Source organism: Falco peregrinus, chromosome 5 (genome assembly GCF_023634155.1).
Source record: "Falco peregrinus isolate bFalPer1 chromosome 5, bFalPer1.pri, whole genome shotgun sequence".
Classification (NCBI taxonomy): domain Eukaryota; kingdom Metazoa; phylum Chordata; class Aves; order Falconiformes; family Falconidae; genus Falco; species Falco peregrinus.
The window spans coordinates 16,180,172-16,193,136 of record NC_073725.1 but is presented as its reverse complement, the minus strand read 5'-3'; the positions used below and the strand labels follow the sequence as shown (position 1 = coordinate 16,193,136).

At 43.2% G+C, this 12,965-nt stretch overlaps 1 protein-coding gene across 5 annotated transcripts in view; it reads right to left on the bottom strand.

Moving 5' to 3' along the window:
* TMEM108 (transmembrane protein 108) overlaps positions 1-12,965 on the bottom strand; it is a 167,420-nt gene that overhangs the window by 16,953 nt on the left and 137,502 nt on the right. The window contains exon 1 of one of the 5 annotated variants that reach the window (XM_005242240.3): positions 1,205-1,502. The exons of the other annotated variants lie outside the window; for them this stretch is intronic. Coding sequence (XP_005242297.1) covers positions 1,205-1,217 — 13 coding nt within the window. The 5' untranslated portion in view covers positions 1,218-1,502. Of the gene's footprint in view, positions 1-1,204; positions 1,503-12,965 lie in introns of those variants that run through there. 5 annotated transcript variants of the gene reach the window in all.

Here is a 12,965-nt window from a genome sequence, read left to right as displayed (position 1 = left end):
TGTGCAGAGAACTACTGCTGGACTCATTATTTCGGACTGCCATGGGCAAGGGAAGCAAAGGGAGCCATCCTACAAAGGACCCATTATCTACAGACGCAGGGCTTGGGTGCACATGGGCAGCGTATGGGCTGCTGAAGCCTCTCTATGCTTCTAACAGTCTTGACTTAATAATGGTGAGAGAAGGTTGTGGAAAACATGTTCAAAGCAACAGCAATGTTATTGTTGTAACGAAAGCTTCCTTCATGACACTATTAACTTCTCATGTGTCTCTCAGCAAACCTAAAACATTACAGGAAGCAAAATGAATCTTTAATAGATGGAAACTGTGCATTAAGTATATATTATTACTTTTGTTATGGACATTTCTTTGTAATCTCCCAAAGCAATATCATTTTCACTCATAATAAAGCAGTCTTTGTATAAAGAGTTAAGCAAATATCATCTCCATGATTGGTGGCAGAACTGAGGGAAGAAAAAGTAGGTTACTCTGCACAGAAAATTTCTCTTCCATGCCTATCAGTGGCTGTCATGCCAGAACTCCCAGATATTAACTTACAAGTTATTGTCCGTTTTCCCTTTTAAGTATTAAACAGGGTAATCAACTCCAACTTGAAAACAACAAGGTGTTTGGTAAAATGCAGGGAGCGAGACACACAGAGTAACAGCTCTATTTGCAATAACAAAAACCAGCACCAGCAGAAGCTCTGGAAATCACATGTACAAACACAAATTAAGCAGTACTCGCTGACACTCCCTGTGCAACAACAGTAACGGTAGCTACAGTTTTCATGTGGCAAGATGCCCCGGTCCTTTAACAATATAAAAACATTGCAGAACACTATTATTGCCTCTAAGATGCACTTCCATCAAAGACTTTGAGAGAGTGAGCTTGTAAATCAAAATTCCTTTCTGGTCCTCCAGGGAGTTAAACAATGGGTGATAGAAATAGGAGGACAGTGTCATGTAGTCACAGAGCAGGCAGCTCCCAATTCATTCTCACACTGCACTAGAGACTCACGGATACTGGGAATAGGTGCTTTAGAAATGCTTCATAACCCCTGTTCAGCTAAATATATACAGATATCTAAGCTGCTGAACCTTGTGAAAAGGCTTACTGACAATCTAGGACAACAGTAATTACTGAGAGGAGGGTAATAAAAAGAAAGAGCCTGAGTCTAGCTGCTTGTTCAAGATAATCACTTACCTGAAAATATCATTTGGACTTGTCAGCAGACATCCTCACCTGCTCACATCACACAGACTGGGAAGCTTCATCCCTCAATAGAAAAAGGAAAAATGCATCTTCTCCCTAATGAGGCAGCTGCACGCAGGAGTTGCTGTTATTGTTGGAACTGGTTTGGAGGAATGAGGACAGAGACAGCCCAGGCAGGCGTGTCTTGCAGGGCTGTGCAGCGAGAGGGCTTGCTCCTTTATGGAGTACCTTTGCAACTGCAAGGCAAGGTTACTTACTGAGCCAGTCCCCCTCTCTGCCAGCGGATCGAACGGCTGCTTGGTATTCCAGCTTGGTTACTCATCAAGTCCAGATACAGTTTGTCTGACACGGGTCTATTCAGATGCCAGAGGATTGCTGGCAGTTCTCGTTTTCTGGGAACAAAACAGCAACAAGCACCCCAGCTGCACGCCCTTGTGAGGCTGTTCAGTCCCTGTTTCAAGGCAGAGTACCCTCCCTCCAGTGCAGCGTTTAGCTTCCCATGTGTGGATAAATTTTACAGATCTACCTCCTGCTTCGGCATCTCCGCCAGATTTCCACTTTATTCAATTACCTCTAATGATACTAATATTCCTGTCAGAGGACAATATGGGGAATTAAACAGTGATCATCTTCTCTCCTTCTCCTTCCCTGGCATCAAAATGCATGTTCTGCATTTTATCTCTTCACCCCTCAGCAGTGAATGGGCAATTTCTACTTTGTAACCATAAAGAAGACCACAGATCCTGTGATCTCTGAAGCCGTAATCCTACTTCCCTTCTTCCATTTCTTCTTCTCTCTGTTTCTCTCTTTCCCTCTGGCACACCTGGGTGTCTGGAAGAACACACTGCCTGAAAAGCACAAAAATGCGGCCAACTACCAATCCCTCAAAAGGCACAGGGAGATGGTAAGAGAGCAACAAGCTGGGAGCTTCTTGAGATCAGTGTAAGAATCCCCCAGGAGTCAGAGGGCAATCCCCGCTCTCCGTCTTTCATGCACAGACCCTGTTGTATCTAGGGGTGCCACAACAGCCCAGGAAGTTTGTTACACGGGCTCTTCGCAAAATTAACTCCTAGTATTTTGCTAGAGGGAAAAACTAGTTCCTTCTTCTCTCTTGTCATACCAGGTGAGAAGACCCTCCTTTTTCCAGGTCCTAGATACAAGCATGCTGCAGCCAGACTTCTTTTTTGATGCTGTGGCCCAGTCAGAAAAGAATGGTGCTGTGATGACAGGCTGGAGATTTGGCAGCACTAGCAGCTATGAGGCCTATGACAGTGACCCCAGTGCTGATTTTTGGGGACTGAAGTCCCTATCAGGAAGGCTAGGCAGATGCATATATGATATCACAAGTATATTTTACCCATAGTTATACAAACTCTGTTTTCACAGCCATGATCATTTCATGGAGGACATGGAAAGATGGAGTGAAAATAATAACCTTAGATGTGCTTTGCATTTTTGTGCTGTCGTGCTGATGCTCCTTCTCTCCCTTACTGTTTCCAGTCTGAAGGTTTTTCTAAGTAAAGATATCCAGTGCATTATATATTTAAAAAAAAGGTCCTTACAAATAGCTTGTTTAGCAGTTTCTAGAACTCAGGGCTGATTAAGAGCTTGCTGCTGAAACAATGATTTAGCATGAAGCTGCAGCTGGCGTAACAAGAGAACCATGCCACATATTTTAACCTTTGCTGGAGGATTTGACACATCTGTAAGTAGTAACTCACCACAGATTTCTTCCCTGTGTGCTGTCATGGATGGAAACATATAGCTCAAAACTGCAGAGACTGTTGTTTGGAATTTCAGATGAAAACTCTTCATAAGGACAGAGGCTCTGTGCATTCCCTTGTCCAAAACCACATGGAACAAACCAAAAATAATTTTAAAAGCACACGAGTGTTCCTTAGTCTGACAGCTCCCCCCTTGCACAAAGCTTGTCCAGCCCCAGCTTTGCAAACGCACATCCCTTCCTTTCCAGCCTTTACTTGGCAGCAGTTTTTGTTGGCAGGATGCTGTTGCCAAGGGAGACAGAAAGGATGTGCAGCTGGCTTTTCTTTCACCTGCACTTAGTGTTGCTGATCCTATTTATGTTACTGCAGAACCTTTGGCTTCTAAAAGACCTACCATCAATGTCACTGGACCTTCTGAAGAGTTTTGACAATGACACAAACAGCTGTGGCCTCTGATGGAAAGCTTAAAATAGGATCTTGCCAAAGAGAGGATGGAGTTGGTGTCCAGATGCTGACTCAAGCAAGGGTATCTGTTTCACAAGCAGCAATAAGAAGGTGGAAAGAAGGATTCAAAGCCATCTTAAAAAGGTTTCTGACAACTCCCCAAAACAGTGAGTAACTTCAGATATGTAAAAGTTACATGCTTTGTCTAAGGCAGCCGTGGCTCTGGCAGGCAATTCACCCCATCCACAGGCTGACCCCAGAGAGGCTCCTCGCTTGCCCTTAGCAAAAGAGGTCACATAGAGGATGATGAGCTTTAACGAGATGTCCAGCTTTCAGCTGATGAAAATTAGGTGAGATGAATCCCACCTTATATCCCTCTATCTATTTACATGGCATCATCATAAAGCAAACCAAGGATTTTAGTACAGTAAAGGTATTAAATCAAAGTGATGTTTGAAAAGGTGAAAAGTAGTCTCTGTATTACAATACCTTCCAGGAGAGGAAACCCTACTGCTCTGGACGTTCAGAATCAGTTTCTACAGAACACCAAACAACGAGCCATAGAGAGCAACGCTTCATTGGCATGAAGAGTGGACTAGAGCAGGGCCTGGCAGCCTTTCCATGGTAATGCATTAGGAAGCATTTTTCCTTCCCATATTAGAGGGTAAGTGGGCAAGCATAATTCAGCTGAATCTAGGAGCTGCTGCCTCTCAAAGAAACAGCACACTACCAATCAGCTGCGCCTGACCCCTGCAAGGCAAGACGTTTGGTGCCTGCTGAACTGGAAAGCAGCAGATAGTGTGAGGAAGTAGGAGCCACTTACTCATGCAAAATCCTTTTTCCAAAAAAGCACAGCTCCTAGACCTGCTGCACTATTTTCAAAATTCTCCCACTTGCAGCTGAAGGTAACCAAGTCAGAAGCTTTTGATTCCAGCACATGATGTGTCTTCCAAACCTAATTTCTTCAGCACCAAGCCCCCAGCTCTAAGTAATTTACACCAACATACCTATTAATCAAGGATGCTTATTTGAGGCTCAGGATACTCCTTCATTACAGCATAGTCATTTTTAGCTTGTCTTTTCTAAGGAAACATTTCTAGAGGCAGGTTGTCTATCCCTCTGTCTCTCCCAGTAACTTCTGATCCATGGCTGATTTCAAATATTTTAACACACTGTATGACAACTGGTGAGGAGACAGAGCAGTGTGTCCTACTCATGGATCCCTCTGCTTCGACAATGCAGACCTTTTTTTCTCTACTTTGCAAAAGCTGTTCTTAAATTCTCCAGCTGCAGGTACAGAAATGTTGATACTGCAGCCAGAAGGGATGTTATAGTTATGCATAGGCTGACTAACTTCTACAAAACCTGAAGGTATTTCAGTCATTTCATCTGTTCACTCTAAGTAATTTGGATGATTTATTACCTATGTCCCCTTCAAACACATTCTTATCTCCAAGTGCCTGGTTATCCTTGTGCTTGATCTCCAATGAGAGCTTGTAATGAGGAACTTGCACCAATTTGTTAATGTGAGCAGGTAACACACAATTAGAAAGTAACTGTTACATTTACCTACAGGAAAGCTTTACCATTTTTTTGACCATTGCCCAGTTGAAGGAAAAGGGACACTGTGCCTCAGAGCGTGTAAATGGGCAGCAGAGGCTTGTGCAGTTATTCACTGTTCCAGTTTATCATCTGGGCAAATCAGAAACAAACCAGGTCAGGATCAAGGGAGTCAGCATTTCCAGTATGGGGACTATCTACTGGTTTGGGGGTACAAAGGGTCAGAAATGGCAATAATTCCCAAGGTGGACTTGGGGTATAAAAGGCAGCGACAATTTCCACATCCAGATTTTCCCCTGTGAGCACAGCCCGAGGATGTAAGGTTACACATGAATCAGCCAGAAAGGCTGTAATGTGCTGCTCTTATTATCTGCTGGATTATAGAGGGCTAGCAAAGCCTCTGGAGTGGATGTGAGGTTGCTAGGGAAAGAAGTGAGCTGTTATTTTTCATTTCTGCTCATCCTTCCTACAAACTAGCAACAGCTTTCTTTTGGCTTCTGGAACAGAAGTTTGTATTGCCTCTTAGCTATCTTGAGGTGAACCTGGCTTCAGCTAAGGGTGATTCCAGAATAACCTGGAAGTTCATCATGGCCCAGCTGCACTGAGCCACGTGGGTGCTCCATGAGCTGCTCTTCCAGGAAGTCTGCTAATGGCCTGAGGGGGGAAGCCCTCCACAGCCTGCAAAAAATGGAGATGCATGCCTGAAACTCAGGAGTTTCAGGGGTGCATGTTGCATTATGATGTACAAGGATAAAAGGGAAAGACCAAATTCCCTTCTTGAACATATCAGCTGCTCATTGCAGAGATGAAGAAAGGGGGCTTTGCTCCATTAGGTGAATTGCAGGATTGCACAGGTACGAAGATACGGATTTTTTGCCATCCTTTGAAGGAATGATAGTCCAACGTGATGTAGTAAATCATATGCTCTTGTAAGTAAGGTCACAGCAGTAGCTGGATATAATTTCTGCTAATGAGAGCAGGACTCTGCTGCTTATATTTCACTCAGTGTTACTGCTCCTGAATTAGATTCGAGAGGTGGAGATATGCAATATCATACACAAAGAACATAAGGGTGAGATGACATGGTGATACAGTGTACTTGATTAGTCAGGGGATCAGGAATTCAAGTGGAAATACGTATGGAGTTAGGAACAGGATCTCACTTTATAAAAATATGCTCTATCAACTCTGCAGTTCATTCATGTCTGCAATTCATATTTCCTATTCACCATGAATGCAGTTACAAAACAAAGTAAAATGTTTCACCTTTCTGTGTGGATGGTCTCTTTCGACAAGCACATTTGCATTTTTTTAAAAACAATTCACTACCAATATGTATGTGCTACTTCGGAATGTTACTTTGAACATGTGTTGGTCTTGTCTTTTGACAGGAACACGTTGCATATCTGAAATATCATTTACATTCAATGGTTTAAATGTTCACAGTGGTCTCAGGTCATTAGAGTTTCATCCTGCCTTAGATGTGACAGGCTGGTGCTGTCATATGCGCTTCTTCACACCATCAACATAGAGTCACTGTTTGGAATAATAGTAATAATAATGAGCATAGCCCCTATCACACCATAATTTGCTCAGTACTTTACAAGTAAGATATTCTGCCTCTCCTTTCTGGTTAAAACTGCCTCTATTTATATTCAGGAGAGAATCTACTTCACCCATTCCTGAAATGTCATCACCTCCACAATGTTATTTTGGAAGGAAATTGGGCTGACAACCCTAACAACTTCTGATTATTCACAGAACAGCCCTTGTGAAGAGATTAAATGTACCAGCGTTTCCATGTTGCCCTGTCAGCACACAGCCCTTCAGGGATCTTCTCTTGATGTGAAATTTAGCTCAGCCCCAATGTTCATTCATCCTTGACTTCTGTTTTGTTAATACCAGTTATGCTGTTGGTGATATGACGTGGACATCTTATCTCTCTCCTTCCCCCTCCAGCAACCACGCTGGAAGCCTCATTTATTTTCAGTCAGGCTATTACATAGTTCCCAAGGCGTGGTACTTACTCTTCAGCTCTTGCTGATGGGGGATGGACCCAGCGGGCAAACCAGAGAGCAGCTGCTCTCCTACCTCTCCCCTGCACCATCTCCCCTCCAGGAGCAGAGCATCTGTGCAATGTTGCACAGCAACCCTGGATGGCTACCAAGAGAGCACCCAGTGCTCAGACACCTCTGCCTTTACAGCAAATGTACAGCCTGGGTGTCCTGTGCTGAGAAAGCATCACAGCAGCAAAGTCCTGAGGTGCTTGTCCTAATACTTTGCTGTGTGATCTGTCTCTAGCCCTGTGATCAGACTGCTCTGCTTTTGAAAGCTATTGATTTTTATTTTTTTTTCTGGTGGCAGTGCAGGAACGTCAGCCATGTATCAGGAACATTCAATTTTTGGTAGTTTCAGTGCCTACCTCAGTGGTAGCACCTGGCTTCACTGCACTGCCCTTAATATGTCTGACTGCCTGGGTCCCAGGGAGGGCTTGAGATTTCCTGATGCATCGGCAACAAACTAAACACAGCTGTGGGTTCCCTCCTCAGAAACGATGCAAGTGCAAACATACCCAGTGGTGCATTTGGAAAGACAAATTCATCTCTGAAATAGCTAATAACATGTTTTTACTGCTTACACTGCCCTGATCCAGGCTTTCCTTGGTCTGGACTTAATTTATTAATATACAAAACATAACCTTGAAACTAGGGCACAGCAGAGCTAACGACAAACATAGAACTTTCCTGTTCAAGCACTCTGAATGAACTACGGATAAACATCACTCTGGGTCCTCAACAGACAGATGCTGGAGGAGCTGTGTGGCAGTCATATGTTACATTCCCATGAAATGCAATGATAGTACTGACGTAAGTGTCTTGTCATGCTTTTGCCTTATTACTTTTCCCCTTTCTCTCTTTTTAAGCATTCTCAGCTGTCATTGCACCCAAGCAGTAAAATTATTCCCACAGTAAAGTGCAATATCGTAAAGCAATTCTGTTTGGAGACAGAGCACTAAGTGTGGCATATCAGCCTTAAAGCTGCAGAAGAACATTAGTCTTTGCATTAATGTTAACTACCACGGCTAAGAGAATATATTAGCAACAGCCTTAGTAAAGGTCAGGACACCAAGAGGAAGGAATACCAAGAAGCATTACAGAAAGGACATAATTTTAAGATAAAGTGCTGAGTTTCAGCCCCATTCGATGTGAGTTGAAAGGACTGGGTGGAAATAAATAACGGAAGGCTTGCTTGAGGGACCAATTTCAGGACCATTGATAGCAGTGCCAGAAAAAGTCCACCAGGACAGATGGTGGCTTCTGCTGCACCAATGTAAATCCAGGACGACCCCTCTCCAATTAGTAAGATTATTCAGCATACAAATGACTCTGAGAGGAGAACACAGGAACTAAAGGAACCAGCAGAGGTGAAACAAGGTTGGGAGCTGAAGGCCTATGACCAAATGAAAAGTAAATAATCTGAAGTTTAATGGCAATTAAGAACTGGAAGGAGTAGTCAAAGGAGTGGAGAGGTTCGCCTTTTGTTCTGTTTAAATCTGGGTACTGGGTGGGCCACCTGAACCCATCATGGCAGCTCAGCTCAATTAATGCTTGGGTGCCTAATTCCCCTTTTCCTGGTTTGTTGGAAATTAGTGTTTCAGCCAAACAGGAGATTTAAATAAAACTCAAGTACTTGCCTACCAAAGATGCGGAAAACAGCTGCTTGGCCCAAGTTTATTTGCAAACCATAACTTGTATATAGTAGCTAAAAATGAGTTATCTGACATGAACCAAGGTTAGTGGCAGAAATGCCTAAGGTAACAAGAAACCCGCCTAAGGTTATGTTTTGATGCAGTCAGAATCTGACTTCTAGGTTTTGGCCCTGCCTCAGCAAGGCCCTGGAGTGAGAGCCGCTTCCATCTGATGTCAGTGCCGTCACCATCACACATGATCAACACTTTACTGAACCGGGACCAGGGCGGGAGCAGGCCGATGAAGCAGAGGGAGCAGCAAAATCAACACGAACCTCTGCTGTTACAGGCCTAAACCAGAGAAGATTTTTAAGAGGATGTACAGCATGCAGTTCTTTATGCAGCTACTTTACTCTCCCATTCTGCTGTGCTTATTTAGTGTATGTTTATTCAAAAGTGTCCCTGCTGGGAGCTGCTCCTGCATGCTCATTCACTGTCAATTACAGTGCCAGAAACACAGCAGCACCTACAGCAACATTTCTATTGCATTGCAACTATTTCCTTAAGATGACCTTGGGGCCGAGATATTTACCAGGAGAGAAATAAAACAAAAAGAGGAAAAAATGACACAGCAACAGTTTGCAACAATTTGTGAAGGTGGTGTGATTTGAGCTTGCACACAACAGGCAAACACTTTGTACTTGCTATGGCAATAAAAAGCACGTCTTACTCAGAACTCTGTGACAACTTCTGCCTCTGTGTAAATTAATACTTCCAATTAGTCCTGTTTTATTTCACATCCATCACAGGAGATTCACTGTTAGGGCTTTGAACAATACAAATCCATACACTGGTAATTATGAAAAAATACATTTAGCAAGACACAAATGTTTCATATTTATCAGCAGTGCCTTGGGCGCTTTACAGGGTTTTTTCTAACACATTTTTAATTTCTGCTGTCAGATTTCTCTTTGAGTGTAGTAACTAACTGGAGTCAAAGGTTGTATAACTTCACACTGGGCTCAGGCTTGGCTACTTAATTTTTCAGTATGCCTCTTGAAAAAATCATCTAGCTACCATGCATGCGTCCAAGGCAGTAACTGATCTCCCAAGCTACGTGGCATGCACCATGTAGGGGGAAAAAAATATCCAGACTTATTCCTTGAAATTACATCATATTACCTAACTTATCCAGTGCTGTTTCCAAACTTTCTCTCTCTTTATATGTAAAATCTTTGGCACATACTAAAAATATATGGGGAATAGTTTAGAAAGCACTGAAAAGATGGCAAAAGGGAAGAATGTACTTAGGGCTCTGACCAAAATTATGGTTCCCTAATAAGCCTATGGTTTTAAGAGACATATGACTGTCACAATAATTATTTAACTGGGCTAAAAATTTTCAGGTTTGGAGTCAGTCCAGATATGATATTTCCAGAAGACAGGAGAAGGAGCAATATAAGGCTCAGCCCTGAACCAAAGCAGAGGAAGTTCTCATCTCTGCTTGCTCACTAGGGTCTTGGGTGCAGCTGGACACAAACACCTTTTCACCACTGCAGCAGCTGCTCTTGGCAAAGCATGATTAAAAAGTGAATATGAATACAACAATTTTTACAAGTTATTTTAAAAATCATCCCTGAAGATAAATATTTATTTTTTAAAATGAAACATGCGGAATTGTTGGAAAACAAAACAACTGACAGCAAGCTTTAATCAGAGCAGGAGATTTTCACTGATGCTTTATTGTCCAGTCACCTACAGAGTGCCTCTGGAGGCACAGGAAGATCACGACCTCACTCGACAAGGCCCTTCTGATATAAGAAGACTGTCTGCATAGCCCTGCATTATCTTAACAGCTCTATCTCACTGTCTAACGTAGACCTTGACGTGAGTGGGGGACAGGGCTGATGAAGGGGAAATGGTGTATTGGGAAAGTTCTGCCTCTTGGTTTCTGGAATGGCAGCAAGAGACGTGCTCAAGGGCAGGCTGAATCACTTTGCAGAGAGCTGCTCTGCTTCATCACTGCTTCAAAGGGAAATATTTGAAAACTCTATCTCTTTGTGGCTCCAGACAATGGTCTAGTGAGAAAGAGAGGGCATCATAAGCTCTGGGGCCAGGTATCACATGCAGATAGCATCAGGGTTTTCCTACTTGCTTCCATGCAGCCCATATGGGGACCATGGAGAAAAACCACAGGGAAATCTTAGCAGGGATGAAACCAGCAGGTTGCTGTAGAAATTATTCTTTTAAATCCTTTAAGTTTTAGTAAAGATGCAGATCTTTTTCTACAGCAGGCTAAAACTTGTCCTGTGTGATTCCACAGAGGCTTTTTAACTGTAGAGGGTGTTAACTTTTCCACAAGAGATGGAGCTGAAAAGCCTCAACCTCTCCAGGCACAAGGAAGGAGGGAGGGAGGGAGAAAGGGATGGAAGAAGCTCATTTGGCTTTTCCTGCAGCAGATGTGTGGGGTGAGCAGACCCCACCTAGCCCTTCATTTTCAGTTCCTGGCCCAGGCAACACACATGCTTGACCATCTCATAGGCACTTCAGAGCAACAGACCAGACCCTCAGCTCATATGAGTCACCCGGCCCTACCGAAAGCCCAAAAGCACTGCCAACTTGAGGCCATCCTGGGGCTGGCTCTGCACCTGGAAAGCTGCAAGGCCAAGCACACTCTATCGTTTCATGACATTTTCACAACACACTGAAAGCCAGCAGTGCAGAGCAACCCCTCCAAAGCTCCAGCCTCACCACGGTGGCACAGTTCATTAACAGAATCACGTCAATGTGGGCTTCTCCCTACACCTCCCTCCTGAGACAGTGCTGTTGAGCTACTAGCCTTAAACAAACACACTGATTGCAAGAGGGAGGAGGAAAGGGAGGACTGAAGGGGAAGGGAGAAACGGAATAATATTTTTAGATGGCATGAGAAAATAACCAATTGTAATCTCCGTTTTAAAAAAAATGAATCACCCATCCATTCATTCACAGGAATGAATATGATCAAACTCATCCTCCATTGAATAAGCATTGCTGATGGAAGTTATGCAAATCCATTCCTAGCAGACTCCTGGTGGTGTACATTTACATGCCTTCCCGTTATGTGTATATGATTATGCTGAAGAGTCTTCTTGTCCAAAGATGAAATCTGTGGACTGAGAAGCCCTCCCTCCTGTGTACCCACAGGCAACAGGCACGCTACGGCAGTAGTTGCGGGGGAATAAGGCTGGGCATATCAGTGTTATTTCTAACTAACATATTATTTCTTGTTCATCTTTTTATCAATAAACAGATTAGAAAAAACCACAATATTTTATAGTTCATATCTAGGTTCCTCTTCCAGTAAACACATCACGGTCTTTCATTTGTCAGAAGTTAGAAAAAACTAGTGACACAGGCTGCCCAAGAAAGACAGTACCATGGATCAGATGGAGCATGCTGAGGTTGTCTAAATGTCCACACAGCATGGTCTCCATTGGGACAGGAGATAAAAATTCAGACTTGCGAGGCTCCTTCTTAGTCTTTATTACAGACCCTGGGCAAAATTATCTCATATGGAGGCACCATCTTGACATGGCAAAACCTCTTACATGTATCCACGACACAGCTTACGAAGATAAAATCTATTTGAAAGGATGCCTGCTCACGCAAAGTGAAGCCGCAATCACATTTGCTTAACTCTAAATGTGTGTTATGACAACCGAAGCTTAGCTCAGGTGTCAGGTTTGAGTGCTCTGACACCAATTCAGAAGAGGTAAAATATCTTGAAATGAGTGGATGAGAGCCCTGGTTGACACACTGACCTCAGCTAGACCCAGGGGGCCTTGCTGAGGCACATGGCTGTTGGACCAAGTAGAGAATAGCACTAAGAGATACCAGGGGATGGCTGGACCATTTGGGGAGGCTTCTTGAGATGGTTTAGGAGTAGAAAGACTTGATTTCTTAACTGCTGTTCCTCTGCTGTTTGCCTGATACAGCAGTGACAATCTGATAATGGGCACAGGCTGGGAAAATCCACTTTTTGTAAATATGCTATGGGTTTGAGGGGTTTTAACACACCTGTTCCCTTTAACCATTTACAGCTTACAGTGATTTTTCTTGGTTCAAGCAGCTTATTTGAAGATGAAGGGTCAGATTTGGTGGAATGTTATGGGGAATTTATGTGGAATTTCACACAAAGGCTCAGCTTGATAGAAACAAGAAGTTTCACCCAACAAAAAACCCAAGTCAAAGGCTAGTTCAAACCCACTGAATGGATTTACGTGACTGATCGCACATAACTTTGGTAAGATGTAGTTTATACTTGTGTTCTGGGTTTCTAAAAAATGAAAGTTTG